The sequence below is a fragment of the Harpia harpyja genome, chromosome 6, assembly GCF_026419915.1.
Source record: "Harpia harpyja isolate bHarHar1 chromosome 6, bHarHar1 primary haplotype, whole genome shotgun sequence".
Classification (NCBI taxonomy): Eukaryota; Metazoa; Chordata; class Aves; order Accipitriformes; family Accipitridae; genus Harpia; species Harpia harpyja.
Genome location: NC_068945.1, coordinates 6366578 through 6384358, shown reverse-complemented (window position 1 = coordinate 6384358; position 17781 = coordinate 6366578). Strand labels below are relative to the sequence as shown.

The window sequence follows — 17781 nt, the reverse complement described above, 5'->3', positions numbered from 1 at the left end:
CACAGGGACTCCTTGTTGGAGTAAGGCAAGAAAAAAAATTGCACTGTACACAGAGTTTTCCACATAAAAGCTCAGTTTCTTGCCATAAAACTAGTCACATCCTCACCGGAACAGAGGAATTAACATACTGGAAACAAGCCAGTAATTTTATAGAAATATATGCCTTTAAGTAAGCTCTAAATCAGTATTCTCACAATAGCGGCAGCTTTGGCATCGTTTCTATCCCAACAAGCCACAGCTGCTGAAATGGAGACTTCTGACTTCATATTAGATAAGTAATGAGACATTTTAGGCAGTGGTGCCAGAGCCTGCCCTTTGATATCAAACAGCACACTACAGTTGTTGACCAGCTACACCCAAAAGATATGCCTTTAAATTACACTAGTTAGCTAAAAATATTCAGGCAAGAACTTCACAGAGACTTACGCCATGACATTAGACTGTCAACCAAGATATAATGAGTTTGAGACCTCACAGGCATCTGTATATTCATACAAAACCAAGAAATTAGGAGGACTGAATTTTTAACTACAGAGAGACCTCTACTTTGATGCCTGTCCAGCCACTAGATCTGCACTATTAATATGACAAAGCCCTGTACCCTGGCTTCCACCCAACAAGACAGAAGTACTGAGCCAGAGACCTCACAGAAACCTGTGCCTTAATATTAACCTGCCATGCAAAAGCTCCTGAGCTAATGGTCTTGCAATGAGTATAACATACAGCCATCTGAAGGAGGAAAAGGAGAAGATTAAAACCTCTAAAAATTAGGCAGAAGAACTATTGCAGTCATAAATACTCATCACTCTTAATATCTAACTTTTCAGGATCTTCCAAAGCAAAATGTAATTGTACATTTCCACAGTTACATTAAACGTAACAGTTCAATTAAAGAATTGGCCTTTTTCCTCTTCAGCAGGTCTCACAAAAACATTTCTTGCCCTTATAATATCATAAGACATTGAGGTACAAACCACTGGGCAACACATCTTCCAAACCCAGACTAATGTGCTGTTTGCTAGAAAGAATTTGAGGGAAATAAAAAAAAAAATGATTGCAACAGAATTAGTAAGCAAAATGTTGACTGATGGAAAACTGCTCAGAAGTTTGGAACATATTTCAGTAATTTGGGGAGAGATGGTAGTCAGTTAGTTGCAGGATGAATGCATTTATTAGAAATTTACCTTAACCCAAATGAAATGTTCTGCCATATTAATAACTGTTTGCTCCCTATGAGTAACTGATGGCAAATGTCAAAGCACTTTAATTTTTAATGAAGTTTAGAAAAGAGATTGAGATGACTCTGGGAAACTTGTCCAGAAAATACATTAAATGACACAATGAACTAATTTTTTTTTTTTCAAAATAACTTCAGAATCAAGTATTACTAAAAATCAGGAGTTTTGCAGTTCAAAATACCTACATCAATTTCCAAAATAGGATTTTGTCTCCTATAAGGATATTGGAGAAAGTCTGCATACAGATGCCCCAAAAACTTGAAGCAAGTATTTTCTTTCTGAGTGCTATTTTTCCATCCACATTGGCACAAAAAGTAATTGGAAAGAAATTATTCCAGGAAAACCTTTCTCTTCCTGATGTTTGAAAGGAGTTTTTATAGTGCTGAATCTTTACATTGTTCCTCATTTTCCACCTACGCTCTTAGCATTTTTCACTGCTTTCTTTTACCTTAAATTAATTTCTAATTTATAATGCTGTGATTTCTGTGTCTCATTTAAGCAAGATAATTATCTAACACTGCCTCATGACTACAAAAGTCTAACATTCTACAGCATCAGTCACTGACTCATTTCCAGATTTCACTTACTTTAGTCAGAAAAAGCTGAATGGCAGCAGCTGCTTTATCTGTCTTTTACAGTCTTTGATCCCTCGCTTGGAAGGCCTAGAGAACTGTTTAATGTGTCAGGGAAGACCTCCCCCATACTGCTATGTGAGAGTCCCTGCTTATATTGGGCAAGAACCAAAGCCCATTAAAGTAATTGAGAATTTTTCTGTTGTCTTCTGTGGAGTTTGGTTGGGCCCAACAGGTGAAAGACTTTCTCACTGAGATGAAAGATTCACTACAAACACTTCCCACTCTTGATGGTGATCAGCAGAAGAAAAGGATAGTTAAGTTCTATCATTAGCTGCAAGGCTATATTTGTTGGACCAAATCTGAAAACTGGAGTATTCTCCACTTCAGATACTGGTTTCAATGTTTAAACAAATTAAACTGTTTCCTTGGTTTTGGAATGCTTTGGCTTTGCTGGCGTGTGTGGCATGCAGGGAATAAGCAATGGTTAACCAAGCCTAATGGACAAAGTCTACAGGGACTTACGAGTGCTTAGGAAACAGACCTCGATCAGTATTTTACAGAAATTATTAAGAGGACATTGGGCAAAAAAAGTGCTTGTTCTTAGGTTTGAAACAGCCATAGAAAGCCTAAACACACTTCAATCTAAAAATGGTATACCGATTATTATTTTTCCATTTACATTGGAAATGCTATCAAAACTTCACAACTGCATAACTACGACATGACTAAAGATGCCCATGTTACCTATGCAAACAAAATCACTACAATAAAAGCTGTTTTCTTTATTGTCCACAAAGTACTGAAATTCTAGGTCATTGCTGTAAAAATCCCTGTGGTGATTATTTTACTAATCACTCATCACTCTACAGAATAGGTCCTGAACCACCTGTCAACCATATTCCTATGCAAACTGCTAATTGCTTTACTTTGCAACGTGATTACCTCAAAGCCTTTCAATGGCACTGTAGGGCTGCATAACACCAGACCCCAGCAAGCAATTTACAAAACTGATTAAGAGCACCAAAAAGTGCCTTTTGCAAACTATCCATCAGAGACAGACAAAAAGATAATCACAATATCACAAAACACAAATCCAATATAAGTAAAAAGAGTGAGTTGCATCTTACTTCATTTGAATTTTCGGTTCTGATGTTTTTATTTTTCAGCTTTTTCTGCAGCAGTTTGGTTTCATACTCTGGTCTGGGATGCTCCTGAAAAAAAGAAAAAAAAAAAAAAACAAACCCAAACGTGTGATTATGATTAAGAGAAAAGAAAAAAAAGTTCTGGTCACTTATTCACAATCTAAGCCATAAAGATGATTCAACACCACAGGACCTTTTCGACTAGGGGGATCACTGCCTAGAGGTATGGGATACATTGTGGGATGCAGTGGAAGAGCATTTAGAGATTGTACAGGACTTATTATGGGATGTTTAGGGGAGGAACCAAAGGTGGGGAAGGGAGGGATCCAGGTCATTTAGGGAGGAACAACTGTGGAAAAATAGAGGGATAAGGGGATAAAAAGGGCCAATCACATGTAAATAGTTTGCTGGTCTATATGGAGGTCTGACCACCAGCAACTGCAGGTATGAGACTCAGTATGTAAGTGCTAGTGGAGATGAAGCTGGAGTAGCTGGCGAGTAGGTGAAGTGCCTGGGAGGTGTGAGTCTCTTAAGGATGAGACCATGGTGGAATTGGCTATCAGAGGGACCAGGGGAGTCCCAGCCAACTTCCAGAGAGATCACAGGGTCTGGGGGCCTCTAGGAGCGTGGCCCACTGGAGCGTGCGTGTGTCTTCAAGGTCGAGACCAGGGTGGGTTGGCTGCTGGGGAACCAGGGGAGTTCCAGACAGCTCTGGGGGAGCGGAATGTACGTGTGAGTGAGCAACTGGAGAGGGGCTGTAGCGTTGTGGGCTTGTACCTCTGTGTGCCGGCAACTGGGGAGACTGGGGCCCAGGGGCACCTACTGGGCAGACTGGGGGGATCTGCATTGTACGTATGTGCATATATATATATATTCTCACTAGCAGGCCTCCATCCTGCTCAACCAGGGAGAGGAGCAGGATGAGTCCACTGTGCTGTCTGTGTTTGTGTGCCTGCTGCGTGCGTGTCTGTGTGATCTGTGTGGCTGGCCATGTCTATATGTACGTATGTGGCATATATGTGTGCTCTGTGTATGTATGCCTACTGGGAATACATGCTTGGCATCACTACAGGTTGGACCTGGGGGCATGGTGCTGTGGCTGCCTTGCCTCTCTTGAGCTGGCAGATCTGGCCCAGTTTCCCCTATCAATAACCTTTCAAGGTTTGCCTGCAAATTATATTTTTCTGTTCCAAATTAGAGCTTAAATTAAGCATGGTAGCACAAACTTATCAGGATTTTAAAGAGAGCAGCTCATAAAAAAGACAAATGCCATGTATTTCCTCATTCCCACCAAGTTCTGAATTCATTCAGAGCCTGGAATTTGGATTTGATGCCTCCCACAAAAAGCCTATTCCTATGACATTGGTCTTACCATCTTTCCTTACTATAATTAGAACATATGCTTCTCAGCCCAGCCACAAAATCAACTTACTAACACTTTTTAATGAATCTGATAGCCACAAAGAGAATAAAAACCATTTTTTTAAAAATTAATGGACAATAGTAGGGGGGTTGCATGGAACTTCAACAGTCTTCTTTGGGGGATACATGTGCTGTTCATTTTCTGTTATCTGTAACGTTTTCACTACATCAGACACCATCTCAAGCATTCTCTGTTGCACACCAGTATGTAGACACAGTGAGACTTCCAATGTATAGTTTATCCTGATCATGAGATTTTCCTGACACATTGAACAGGTAATGTGAACACACTGTCATTTAAATAACTGTCTTAAATGAGTATTTCCTTACCTTTTTGAACTCTGTGAACAAGTCATGTGTATATCTCCCCTAAAGGCAGTCCCACTAATGGTACATCCATTCTGCTGCTCCCAGGGAGTCTGGTACTAACAGGGGAGGCTTGAGGGAGCTTTTTGTTTCCTCCAAAGCTCAAGTATGGCTATGCCTCTGAGACTCTAGCACTATGATGCTATACCAAACAAATATAATGAAACTGCTAGCATGGCAGCTTGTTTTACACTTGTAATTTCATGTACAATTCAAATAAATAAAACATGTTCTAAGGGTGCAAGTGTGACACTCTTTGCATCACAGAGCTCTTTTACATTACTTATGCCTCACATAAAAATCAATACCACAGGGAATGAAGTTCAGGAATCACTATAGCACTTCTTGTCACAATGGTCACTGTTACTACTCAGTGCTACAAGTGTATGTGGAACTCCAAGAAATAATGAGGCACGGGTAATTTCTGACATTACTGAAGTAGATTAGCAGCAAAAATGGTGGTGAGCAGGATGGCGAAAGGAAAGACAAAGATGAAACAATAAGTGTTTAAAGATGCTGCGGTCAATGCATGTATCTTGACATTTTGTAAGTTTTCACTAGCTTGTTCATTTGCATTAGTTTGTATCACGCCTCCTTAGATATGGTTCAGAGGTCAGATGGAAGAAAGATCTTTAGACTTGAATGAAGAAAGGACAAAGGCATCAGGCATGGATGGGTACATGAGAGGAGGGAGCTTGATGAAAGTAGGGAAATGAGATAAATGAAGCTGTAAGAAACTGAGGAGATCTAATCGCACTATGGGAGCACCTGCAGAGCTGAATTGGCTTTCTTCCTTTTTCTTATTTTCTGCTAAGCAAAGCATTCAGGGACACCAGGGGCAGCTGCCAGAGGTCAGAGCAACTTTTGAAAATTGGCTTGAAAGGAAACAGGGTGAGAAAATAAAATGCCAAGCAAAACATAGTACTGTAAGTTATTTTTTGCTATTGATAGTTTTGCTTCGAGTGCATGTTCTGTTCAAATTTGGTCAAGTTATGTTTAGTTTTCCTAGTAAGACATTTCAGTGTCCTTTTAACTGCATTTCAATACACCTACATCTGCACTGAAAAATCAGTTGATCTGTCTTCACTGAATCTACCAAGTCATCTTACCCTTGACTGGACAGACCACAGCACCTCCTGGAATGCATGTATCTATATATTCTTTTTGAGTATATTGCACGAAACATTTCTTTACAGTACAGATTTAGAGATACTTGATCCTGATCATATATACATGGATGTGAAAGAACAACTCCACTCTGCCGCAAAAAGAGTGCGATTCAGAATCAATTCTTTGTCTGAAAATGGGAAGAGTTCTACACTTAGGACAATAAGCTAGAAATAGTTGTGATGACTTGAGGAAGGCCAAATGTCCATGTAGGGATAAATATGAATCCCACGATGCTGGAAGTTTGCCAGTACAGCTGCCAGACACTTATTGAAAACCATGTGAGCCAAGGTACTTTGAGGCCAAATGAGTGCTCAGAGTAGAAAACGATAATTCCCATCCTGAAAACAAAGAGCCAAATCATGAAATTTTTACTCAGACAAAACTCATATTGACGTCAGTGGGAATTTTCCCTGAGAATGGTCTCCAGGATTTGCCTCAAACATACAACATGTGTATCCACTATACATTGCAAATTAAGGCTGTGTAGGTAATGATCCATTCTGATAAGAATATACAATGTGAACCAATCTCTCCTTAATTTCTCTTTGATTTAGGAAGAAAGTGATAATGGAATTTTGCAAAGCATGCATGACAAACATCTGTATTGCTAAGAAAAAATAGAACCTTTGAAACTATCCCAGATTAACAAACCAAAAGAGCTATCAGCAAAAAATAAGCCAACCTACTGCTTCATTTTCACACTTTAAGGAAAGTCAAAGAAATACTGTGAATTCATTGAACAGCTTTACCCTAATATGCTGAACACAAGCAGAGCAGCAAAGCATTGCACACTGGTAGGAAGGAAGGTTTCCACAAATGAGAACTGGAATGACCCAGCTGCTGCCCCAAATCAAGATGGAAACTTGGAGTGAACGGAACAGAGAGCCCAGCTGTTCTCTGCTGCAAGAGGGTTAATTATTACAAATCAATGACTAAACCCCTCTATTTCTTATGATGATGACAGGGAGGGGGGGGAGTCTAAGGAAGACATTGTCATTCACACCAATGATCTCTTTAGACTGTCCTAGTATATGGATGTTCATCCAAGGAAAAGTACTTTCATATTTCAGCACACATGAAGGTATCACTGGTAGGTGTTCACAATCTTTTTAGTCCAGATCACTTGCATAATAAATTTGATTTATGTAAAATTAAAACTAAAGCTTGTGTAAGTCATCTAACATTATTACAAGTTTAGGGATGTTAAAAGACAAAAGCCACTGTACAAGTACATAGGAATTCAGCTATCTAAGGTATTCTAAAGCAACGTAAAACTAAAGTAGTTTAAAAAAAAGAACTCATAAGGTATATTATGGAAATATATTTGCCAGATAGATAGATATAATGCTTTTGTTTGCTCCCATTGAGCAAGAACAGCAGTAGTGCTTCAGAGGATTACTTGCAAAACTAAATTTTGAAATATCCTCAGATTTTTAAGTGCCCTTAAACTAGGACCAAACAACCAAATGCTGCCATTGCAATGGCAAGATATCACATTTTGTGGGTAACTGTAGCAGAATATAGCATCACGTATTCTTGTTCATTATTCAATTCAAATCCAACCCATCTAAATACTCCTACCTTGGTAAGTCGAATTGTGTGAAGCCAGATGTTCCTTGAACCGTGGTATTGAAAATTTTACTTAAGAATATTTATTCTACTGCATGATAAGTCATTGCTGAAACAAATGAGCTGACAAACATAAAGAAACCCAGGTGTAAAGTTGGATGCTAGCCCACTGAAATGGGGCATCACCCAGCTTATCAGTGGAACAACTTCCAGCTTAACTTACTGCTCTAACTTTGATGAAATACTACCTGCCCTGTAGAAAATTTAAAATGTCTGTGCATATCACTGTAATGTTTATTGGTTTTAGTTGTCCTATGGTAGTATCAAGTAGTTGCAGTCACGGACTAGGACACTTTAGCCGCTATAACCCTTTCTCCAAATAAATGGATTTCCCCCCCCCTTGGGCACTGTTCTCTCTTTTTTGTCTGATAATGTGTAACAGTGGGAACACTTGGCTGTAAGGGCACTCTTTAGGGGAGCGTGTTTATGGAAATTCTTCTCTGTCAATATTTAAGAATGAGCGTACTTTGGATGGATTACAGATTTGAAATTTGATCTAAAATAGCTGTTTTGCAAATCGTAACGTTATGGCCTCAAGAAAAAATATCCTACAGATTAGCAAGCTTAAAAGTCAACAGTTTCCTCCAACTAAGATAAGGTATTTTTCTTCTAAGCAAGATGAAAATCATGAGACACTGCACCTTGAACTAGTCATTGGTCCAAGGTTACATATTGCACATTATGTACAATGACCCCAAGAAGCTTAGAAGTTTAAAAGAAGATCACTGATGCATGAAAGGGGCAAACATTTTGTAGATTCATCCTATTACAGCTGGTCAGAGGTCACAGATTTTAGATCTATGATTGAATGGGCAAGTAGCTGTCAAAGTTGAATGCTAAATCAAACTTACAGTACTTCTGTCAATTCCATGGATAGAACTACTGCAAATATCATTAATTTCCCTGTCTTTCCCTTACCTGAGATAGATAAATGATTGTAAGGTAAGAATGTTTCTAGCATGCCAGATCTCAAAAGTCTCTATCAGTCTCTCCCATTTTAATAAGGATGCCTCATAAATAGCCCAGGAAACTCTCTTCCAGGTAATATCAGATCGGATTTTTGTTTATGAAATCGTATTTTCTCAGCACTGGCTATTTTTAATATTTCTGGAATTTTCATTTCCCTGGAGTTTTCTTCCTTTCAGCCTCTGTGCACCTGGAACCCGTGGCTTACAGGCAACCTGGCTTACTAGGTAAAAGCTATGGGGCTCTACATAACATTCCAAGGTACACTTCCTAAAACATCTTAAAGCACATATATCAGAGGCAAGCTAACAAAAGCTTTATAATATCCAGAATTATCTGGTTCCAGAAGGTGTACATTTTGACCAACTGCTGTCTTTCCAAACCTTTCTGAAGTTTTCAAGTCGAACCATGTTCCAAGTTAGAGCGTTGGCTCCTCACTAATGTAGAGAAATACAGATACTTTAGCTAATCTGAACTAAAAATCTCTTTGACCATAAATATTTGTTCAGTCTTTATTAATTTGTTTCAGCCATACCATTGCCTCTTTTAATTGTTTCCCACAAATGTCCCAATGGATTTACAGCCAGGAATGTTAATGAAAACAACTTCTTTGAAGCAAACACGAATGCTGAATTTGTAGTCAAAAGCTTTTATACTTGAGGCTTGAGTTTCACAGCAGCATAATCCAATCTAAACCTGGGCTCCCATACTCTCAGACTCAATTCCACCTTGCACTAGCCACACATTTCCATTTCTGTCCTCACACTGATACCAGTGCACATGCAGCTGCGTGGTATGACCAGGATAAAAGCCCCTACCCCTCATACCCCTGGCTGCCATTCAGCTGTATCAGCTGTCTGAACTGTTCACCACTCAGTTGTATGATTGCCAGCATGCACGTAAGAGGAAGAACAAGATTGCATGGCTGGGATAGTAGCACCACAGTAGTGTGCAGTTAGATTGGCTTAAGCTGCTATGCAGCTGCAATCTATAAATGAAGTTGCACGCTACAGATAAGCTGATTTAATGGCTCACCATTGCTAAAAGGGTCTTCCTAACCCACACATTCTTCTCTTCCCCTGCCCAATGCCCCGATTATGCTATGTGAAAACTTAACCAATTAATTGGTCCCCTCCACCACAAACACTGTCCGCTTTATTTCTGGAATTACTTCTCCACAGGTTTAATCAGTAGGTTCAGGTGATGGATGAGACACTACAATTAGTAGCATGCAAGTAAGGAGGGAATCTCTACCTAGTGGTATCAGTAAACTGTTGAGGCATTTCATGCAGCTTCACCCTGTGAGTCTAGATCTTCCAAACAAAGACTTCAGAGAATAACATGGCCAATACATTACAAAAAAAAAACCAAAAAACCCTAGTGTCTTAATTTTATAAACTGAGGTAAATAAATCCACAGATAATCACCTCAGCAAAAAACCATAAATTTCAGAAAAGAGAGAATCACATCCCCCATTAAAGTGAGAGAAAAGTTTTGATTTTCATCTAGAAACTGTGCCACATAGTTTAGGTGCCTGAATTTACATTTTGGATGCATTTGTTCTGTTAGGTCTAAGGAGGCTGGTCACCCACCTTCTATGGAAGAGCCAATGGTACGTGGTTGTCTAACTTCCAGACTCCTTTAAAAATCTCAGTTCAAGATGTCTGCCTTAATGCACTCATATTTAAAAATGCTGTGATAGGTATACATTCAGAGATGGTGAGAATTTCGTTATTGTGTAATGAACTATTACTGGGCAAGCCACAGATCAGAAGCTTTTTACACAAACCTACACATAAAAACGGCAAAAACTTTCCACACTGCCTAGAAGAAATTTAATCTTGCAGTAGAAGTAGCAGAGTAGGATGGAAGCTGGAAAATGAGATCTAAAGAGTCAGTGGTGGTTTACTGATTTGAAGTCAAGATCCAGAATCAAAAAAGTGTTTATGTTTTCCAAGGGTTAGAATTATTTCTATAGCTCTGACCCAGAGATGTGTGGATGAATCTAGAAGAAAACCACACACTTATGTGCTCTTGGAAAGTAATGAATAAAGCAAGGCCATTAGAAACTTGTATCAATATCAATAAAACGTTGTCTCACACCACATAATCACATATTTGATATAAGTATAATGTGGGAGAGTTTTTATAGGCATGAGTTTGCAACAACATTGAACTACTCATAAGTGTCCATATGCATGTGACAGTGAAGGAAATCAAACAAAAAAAGAAGCATAAAGCAAAAATAAAGGATAGGAAACAATTATGCTGAAATGAGAGTTCTGAAATTCTGTATTAAACAAATGGCAATTTTGGCTGTCATTAAACAATATCACAAAGTCTTGTTCTTAAATTTTAAAAGCCTCTCCCAAGTTCAAAAGTACTTTTAGAAATAACTTCCACTGCGTTTAGTACTTCATGCAGATTGACAGAAGAGCTACTTCTCTCTTAATTTAATCTTGATTAATCTTCCTGTATCAATGACACTTCATGGGAAAAATCACAGACTAAATAACAATGACAAACAAAATACTTTACAGAAGAATAAATGACATCTAGGTCCCTTTATTATAGTTCATTAAAATAAGAGTTTCTTAACACATTTCCACATTATTTACATATGCAGTTGAGGTTTAAAAAAATGGCAGCCTCCATTCATACACATGAGTAAATGCAAAATACATTTTAAATTTAAAAGAAAAAAATCTCATTAAAAAGAAAGTTCTTTCCCCACACAAGAGAATACATAATGACGTGGTGCCGAGGTGTCTGGAGCAACTGCGTGAACTAGGACCAGATTCTGATCTCCTTATTAACACCAACAGCAGGTTAATCTTGGAGGCTGTCAGCATATCTGCTTTACCTAATACTGAACCAGCCCAAGACATCTTCAGTGCACAGGAAAACTAATTTTGTTAGGTGCAACAGAGGAGGACAGAGGGGAGGAAAAATGGGGCTGAGAAAAAACAATAGTGTCTGAGAGACCTTTGTATGAGAGAGCTGAGAGAGGGACTAAGGTGACTTTGAGGGACCTGAGAAAGGCAGACAGGGTTTGTGAGACTCTGGGAGAGGAGAAGGTCCCTCTCCACCTCCTCATACCTGTCTCCCTCAGAACATACACTCCCTTGCACTACAAGATCCCCTACACTCACTCCATATCTTGCCTGTTCTGCAAGAAGCACATTGCTGGCAAATCTTGCTTACCCACCTGGATCTCCTGGGTCACTGGGAAGGAGGAGAGGAAGAAGGAAAGGCCTAGAGATGGTCCCAGTTCCTAGAGGGGCAGTGCTGGATAAAGATACGGGATGTGGTAGGTCAAGGCAGAGAACTACTGGAAAGCAGGATTTTCCTCCCTGTTGCTCCTTTCCTCTACCAGTAGCTCCTATTTTCCATCGTCCATGCCTTGACCATGCCCTGGGCAGCAACAACTGGAGCAGAGACCTGTACTGCACAGGCTGGAAGAGCCCATTCCAGCTCCTTGTCCATAGCTCTCCAAGCAACTGCCCACCTCTGTGCTTACACCAGAGAACGTGAAGATGTGAGTCTCCTCTCTGAACTCAGGGGACTGCAGGAGGAAAGAACTCATGCCACCCTGGTGACCCAGCCTTTGCATGGCCCATCACAACATCCTGAGGAATCAAGACTACCTATAAGGAATCAAACAGCTTAGAGGCTTGTAGACAATTCAGTCCTGGAAAAGACAGAGGAGGTCATTATAATGGAAAAGGAATAAAAGAAAGGAAATGAAAGTGTGTTGATATGTCTGGTAGAAGACAAATGGAAGAGGAAAATTAACTAGAGTCCCAGCATATTGTGGCACATCTCTGGATCAACAGTCTTGGAATGAAAAAAATGTAATCATATATCTTTACCAACCTCTGGCAAGAAAAGGATTTATCACCTGCTTTGGTTCTTATAGTTTACAAATTAAAACATGTTTAAAGTGTGCCTTCATGTGTAATTTTCTAACAGAGCAACAGCTGGTACTAAACAGTTTCCCCTAAGGCCTGAGGGATAACATCCATTTTTCAACATTCCTTCTCCAACTGTCCTAATAAAACCCCCATCCCCCTAAACATAGCACTTAAATCTAATGTTGAAAGGATTTGTTCAGAAGATCAGGGCCATCCTAGGATCATTAAATAATTAGTGTTAACAGGAGTTTAATGAGGGTGACAGAAGATTCACTGGAAGGAGTGATGAAACCCAAGGAAAGGTAGTAAAAAAAACCCACAGAGAGATCAAAAATATTTGGAAACATGGGCCCAACAGGAAAATCAGAGTAGGCATGGGAAAAATGTGAGATAATGCATCTCATTGGCACAAGAAACCTGAGGATGTAGTGAGGATGAGAGATTTGAGACAACACAAAATATTGTAGCTACACATTCCCCTTTTACCATTACTGACCATTTTTTTCCCCAAGAGGACTAAGCTGTGAGTACACAGTCATTTTATTAGAGTCTGCTTTTCACTCCTCCATTTTTTTAGGCAAACAAAAACATCTTATACTGCCTGTTTTAGTAGACACTATTAGAACTTCAGGAAAAGGAGTCTGCTCCTATAATTTGCAAGGGGGAAGACAAAGTGAAAACATCAAATTAATCAGATCACAACAAATTTTGAAAATGTAGTAGAGAAGATAGATTGATTTAAACCATGATTGAGTTAGGAAAGAATGGGATGTATCTGTAAACATATTTAATGTCACCAAGTTTGCTTGCTATTTAATTCTGTCTTGCCCAATCTACCTTCCTTATTACTTTATCTTAATTCAGTGATAATCCCCAGGGTATCTTCAAGTCTTCCCTTAAGGGTTCAATAAATTTTTTTTAAAAGTCATCGAATAGCAAAAGGGGGAACAAGACTTTGGGAATTAGAGTTTGCAAAAAAAGTTTGCAAACATTTTAGCACAGGATTTTAACTTAAATTTGTAACTTACCAAACGTTTCTAATGAAGACGGACATCTAAGTTCCTCCCTGTTGTACTGAAACAGTATAACAGCATGTCTATTTGAACAATAACAAGACCTCCACTTGTTGGCATTTCAGTTAGTGTGGACTTTCTGTCCATTTATTCTTTTGAGTTCTGCTCCAAATTCTAAGATTTCTTCTTTTATAATTGCATTTCTATTTCAGTTTACATAGGATTGTTGGTAAAATGAGGTAAAACCTCTTCCACCCAGAAAACCTAAAGCAGGAACATCCTGGGTCCTAGAAATACAATTTCTGAAGATTAATGGGAAGCCAATAGTTTCTACACCCCACATCATTAATTACAGTCCCTCGGTATTTCTTCACCAGTTCCTTCACAATTAGAAGAGGGTATGGATTCTGCCATTTCTACCCCTGCTTTATTGATCACTATATCCCTTATGATACAACCTGAAAAACAAACAAATGCATCAACCTGTTTGATTGGGTTACACTAACACATATCTGTGGCATGACATGTTGAGTGCTTATTCACAGTGTTTCCAAGTTTTTCATGGTTCTCGTCTGGGTTTGTTTCTTTTCTTTCCCCCGCCCCTTTAGTTATCAGTTGCTCAATTGCTTTTCAACACAATTATCTATTTTACAGTTAGTACCCAATGCTACCTATTATTTTTGTGGATTTCAGATGTACAAACACAAATCCTCTAAGCCTGTACGGCTGCCAGCTGCAAATATGCATGCAAGCCTCAGGGAGTCTGCTTTCTCAGACTGCCGTTGCCAAGATATTTACAAATAAATGGACTAAATTAATCTCTCGTGTGACTCTTTTGAAGCAAAAGATTTGGCCCAGTGTGTTTAAAGAAAGTAATTTTACTGAAAATTTTATAGTCAAGAGTCCACAAAAATTACACTGAAAGCATTTATTTCAATATAATATTCACAATGTACTTCTCAGCTCTTCAATTTTTATGGTTGTTTTCCTCCCTGTTTTGGTTCTGTAACTTTGCTTTCTAAAGAAATTGATAATAATAAACAACTTAACCCCATCTAGTCTTAAAACTGTTAAACCTTCTAAACTTCTTCCTTGTCCCTTTCCTTCTTGCTGTGCTAAGTGATCCTGTGCATTCCACTTCTAGTTCCTTCTAGCCTAACCTGATCAGATGCAATTTTTCATTTTCCAACACTTGTAAAGACTTCACCACCACTGAAACATGGTACCAAAATCTGTCTTACAAACAAGTTTATCTTCATCTTTATGAATCTAATGGATAAAAGGTGAACAAAACCTGATCTAACTTTTGAATTTTTGCTGAAGTACCAAGAGCTTACAGAAGATGATACAACGCATGGCTTTTTGCTTAAGATGTCAGGTCAAGAGACATGTCCATTTTGAGCATTATTCTTCAAGAAACAGCTGGATCAACTAGAAAATGTCCAGAAGGGAACAAGAATAAACAGACTTCTAGAAAATGATTTAAGAACAGAGACTGAAAGAGCAGAGGCTAGTTCCTCTTTAAAAAAAAAAAAAAAAAAAAGTGACAGAGAGATATGATATTATGTTGAATTTTGCTGAAAAGAGGACAGAGGTAATCTCTTTATCTTTGAAAGAAAGAACAAGAAAAAAATGAACATTTAGCAAGGAGATTTCAGTTAGACACTAGGAAAAGCTTATTAGCAGTACGGATAAATAAGCAGTAGAATAGATTGCCTAGGGAGGAAGTGAAATCTCCACTGCTGGATTTATTTAAGAACAAATTAGACAAACATCTTTTCATAATGATTTAAGTAGACTTGATCCTAACGTGCACAAGGGATGGCCCCTCAAGGTCCATTCCAGCCTTATTTTTATGATTCTACGTTCCTAATTCTTCAACTTGTGCTGCGATGTGTCTGGCACTTCTTCACTTGTCATAAACAAAGGATTCTTGCTGATCCCACAGTTCCTGTCCACAAACTTTTACCACTTCAGAGCTCTTCATCACAGGACCTCACAAACCTAGATTCTTTCACAACATTTTGCAAATACTAAGCTAAACCTTAGGATTTTGTACTGCAAGTGATGAACTTGAAATTCAGTAAAATCTGGTGGGTTCATGAAGTATGCTGCAGAGCCAAGAGTTTGCTCTCCAGCCTCTCAGTTTGTACTGAAATTAGTACAAAATTGCTGTTGTCCCAGGGAGCAGTATGACATTCCACACAGGACAAGCAGTAATTTCTGATGTGCTGATGCACTTGGTCTGCATCACAACTTACAAACTGTGAGTACTGGGTTATATTGTGAGCATCACCCACGTCATAACTGGATAGAGAGTAGTGAAAAAGCTGAGAAACCAGAGGCAAAATAGGGGAGGTTATAGTCAAGTCATCAGCAAAGGAATACTTGGGAGGTCTCCCTTACACTAAAGACATTGCTAAAGGCTGCATTTTGGGATAGTGATGGAAGAAGAGGAATACTGGAGTCTGCTGTCTGTTCTCAGGGTTATTTTTTCATTTTATCCAATGATTCTTATCTGAGGAATAGACAAAAGTGGAACAATATTATCACAATGCTACATCATGAAGTTCATGATGTCAGCTTACTTCTACATTATTTGCACTCTACATCGTGTTTGAGCTGAGCTTGAGTAGCAGGGCTGGAGGCTTGTATGTGGTCTGTTGTTTAAAGAAGTGTGCTGGAACATGAAGAAATGGATTTAAATCCTCCCATCAAACCAAGGTAGGCCTAAAACTCACCTTCCAGGAACCTGACCACATTTTATTATGTCAATGAAGAGAGCAAGGCACACTGAATTGCTCCATACAGGTACTCGGCTCACCATTAACAATAAAAGAGAATCTAATTGCTGCAGTTCTGAATTAATTACTGAATACAACCCTGTACTAGAACCACATCAGCATCTATTGCTAACAGATATGTAATGGAAGGTCCAAAGTCTGCCTGTTCTTAGTATGATATTTACAGCTAGTAATCTGGCTGCACTCTTTTTAGCCAGAGTTAGAAATTAATCGTCTGGTGAGAGTCTCAGTAATTTAAACAGACCATAGGCCATGATATGTGAAACAATGCCTAAGAACACAATTGAAAACAAACTTAGGGACATTGTAAATACTAATAAACAAGTATGTCTCACTTTTCCATCAACTTGGGTACAGCTAGAAGCCGCGTGGGCAATTGCAAAACACTTAAAAATTGTTCTCAAGAAACTAACCCCATATGTTGTTTGCAACAGCTCTGTGGGTGAGTACCTAGAGCTCAGGATGTACCTAAGGCATCATAGATGCAGCACAGAGCTGCATGCAAATATTATTTATGTTACCCTGACATGTTACGGTCATCGTCACAGAGACATTTTGTTATACATAATGAAGTAACATCTATATGACAAGGTATTTATTCTGTATCATTCTGTTACTGCACTCTGTACAATGGCATAAGGGCATTCTCAGCAAAAAAAATGATCTGCTGTTATCTTATAATTAATGTTGAAAAGGATTATTAAATGCTGACCAGTAAGATATAAGTGATGATTTCTGTCATGATACATTGGTACTCAAAACTGTATCAGTTACAGTCATTTAGAAAAACATAGCTATGAACTGCATTGGGCTGGAGAGCACTCATGAGAAATCTAAATATCAAGGCATATCTTCAGATATAAAATAATTTATCCAGTAAATTAGCACAGGGAGAGGAAACTTACTTCTTCTTCCTCCAGTCCAGTTAGATCCCAGAAGTAACTCAATCTCATCTGCAAACGCTTCCATTGTTCAAGGAACATAGTAGCTTTAAAAAAAAATAACAATTTAAATATTATAAATCCAATGCACTATGGTGAATGTTTGTGTTACTTATAAGCCCCAACTGATATTTGAATCCCATTATGCTAGGCCCTTTATAAATAAGCACTACGAAAGAGCCCCAGGCCCAATTTTAAAGAAAGAACACAAGCAAAGCATGGAAACAATAATTACTGTCTTTTTACAAATAAAATACAGAAAGATACAACATGGATTGCCCAAAGGCACTGGTAAATTCTTGTCAGAGACTGGAACTGAACCCATATCTGCTGATATCCACTCCAAGAACATCATCTCTCTTAATTTACCATGAGTCATTCTAGAATTCATGAGTACAAGACATCTAATGAAAAAAAATGTAGCTCTAAATATTAACATGTAACACTCTAACTGGCCAAACAGATTTTGCTGTTTCAGTGTTTCTAATCAGTCAGAAACATGTGAAGAAGGTAGGTGTAGCCTGCTACTGAAATAAATCACTGATACCTATATGTAAACTAAGACCCTCAGTATTATGTAGAAAATAATGTTCTTTTGAAA

The 17781-nt window shown here is 38.6% G+C and overlaps 1 protein-coding gene across 3 annotated transcripts in view; it reads right to left on the bottom strand.

The window, feature by feature from the left end:
- The window catches only part of ANO2 (anoctamin 2), a 200223-nt gene that overhangs the window by 99577 nt on the left and 82865 nt on the right, over positions 1-17781 (bottom strand). For all 3 annotated transcript variants that reach the window (XM_052790553.1, XM_052790551.1, XM_052790552.1), the window contains 2 exons: positions 17145-17227; positions 2941-3024 (listed from right to left, as the gene is read on the bottom strand). In XM_052790553.1, the coding sequence (XP_052646513.1) occupies positions 2941-3024; positions 17145-17227 (167 nt within the window). The remainder of the gene's footprint in view (positions 1-2940; positions 3025-17144; positions 17228-17781) is intronic.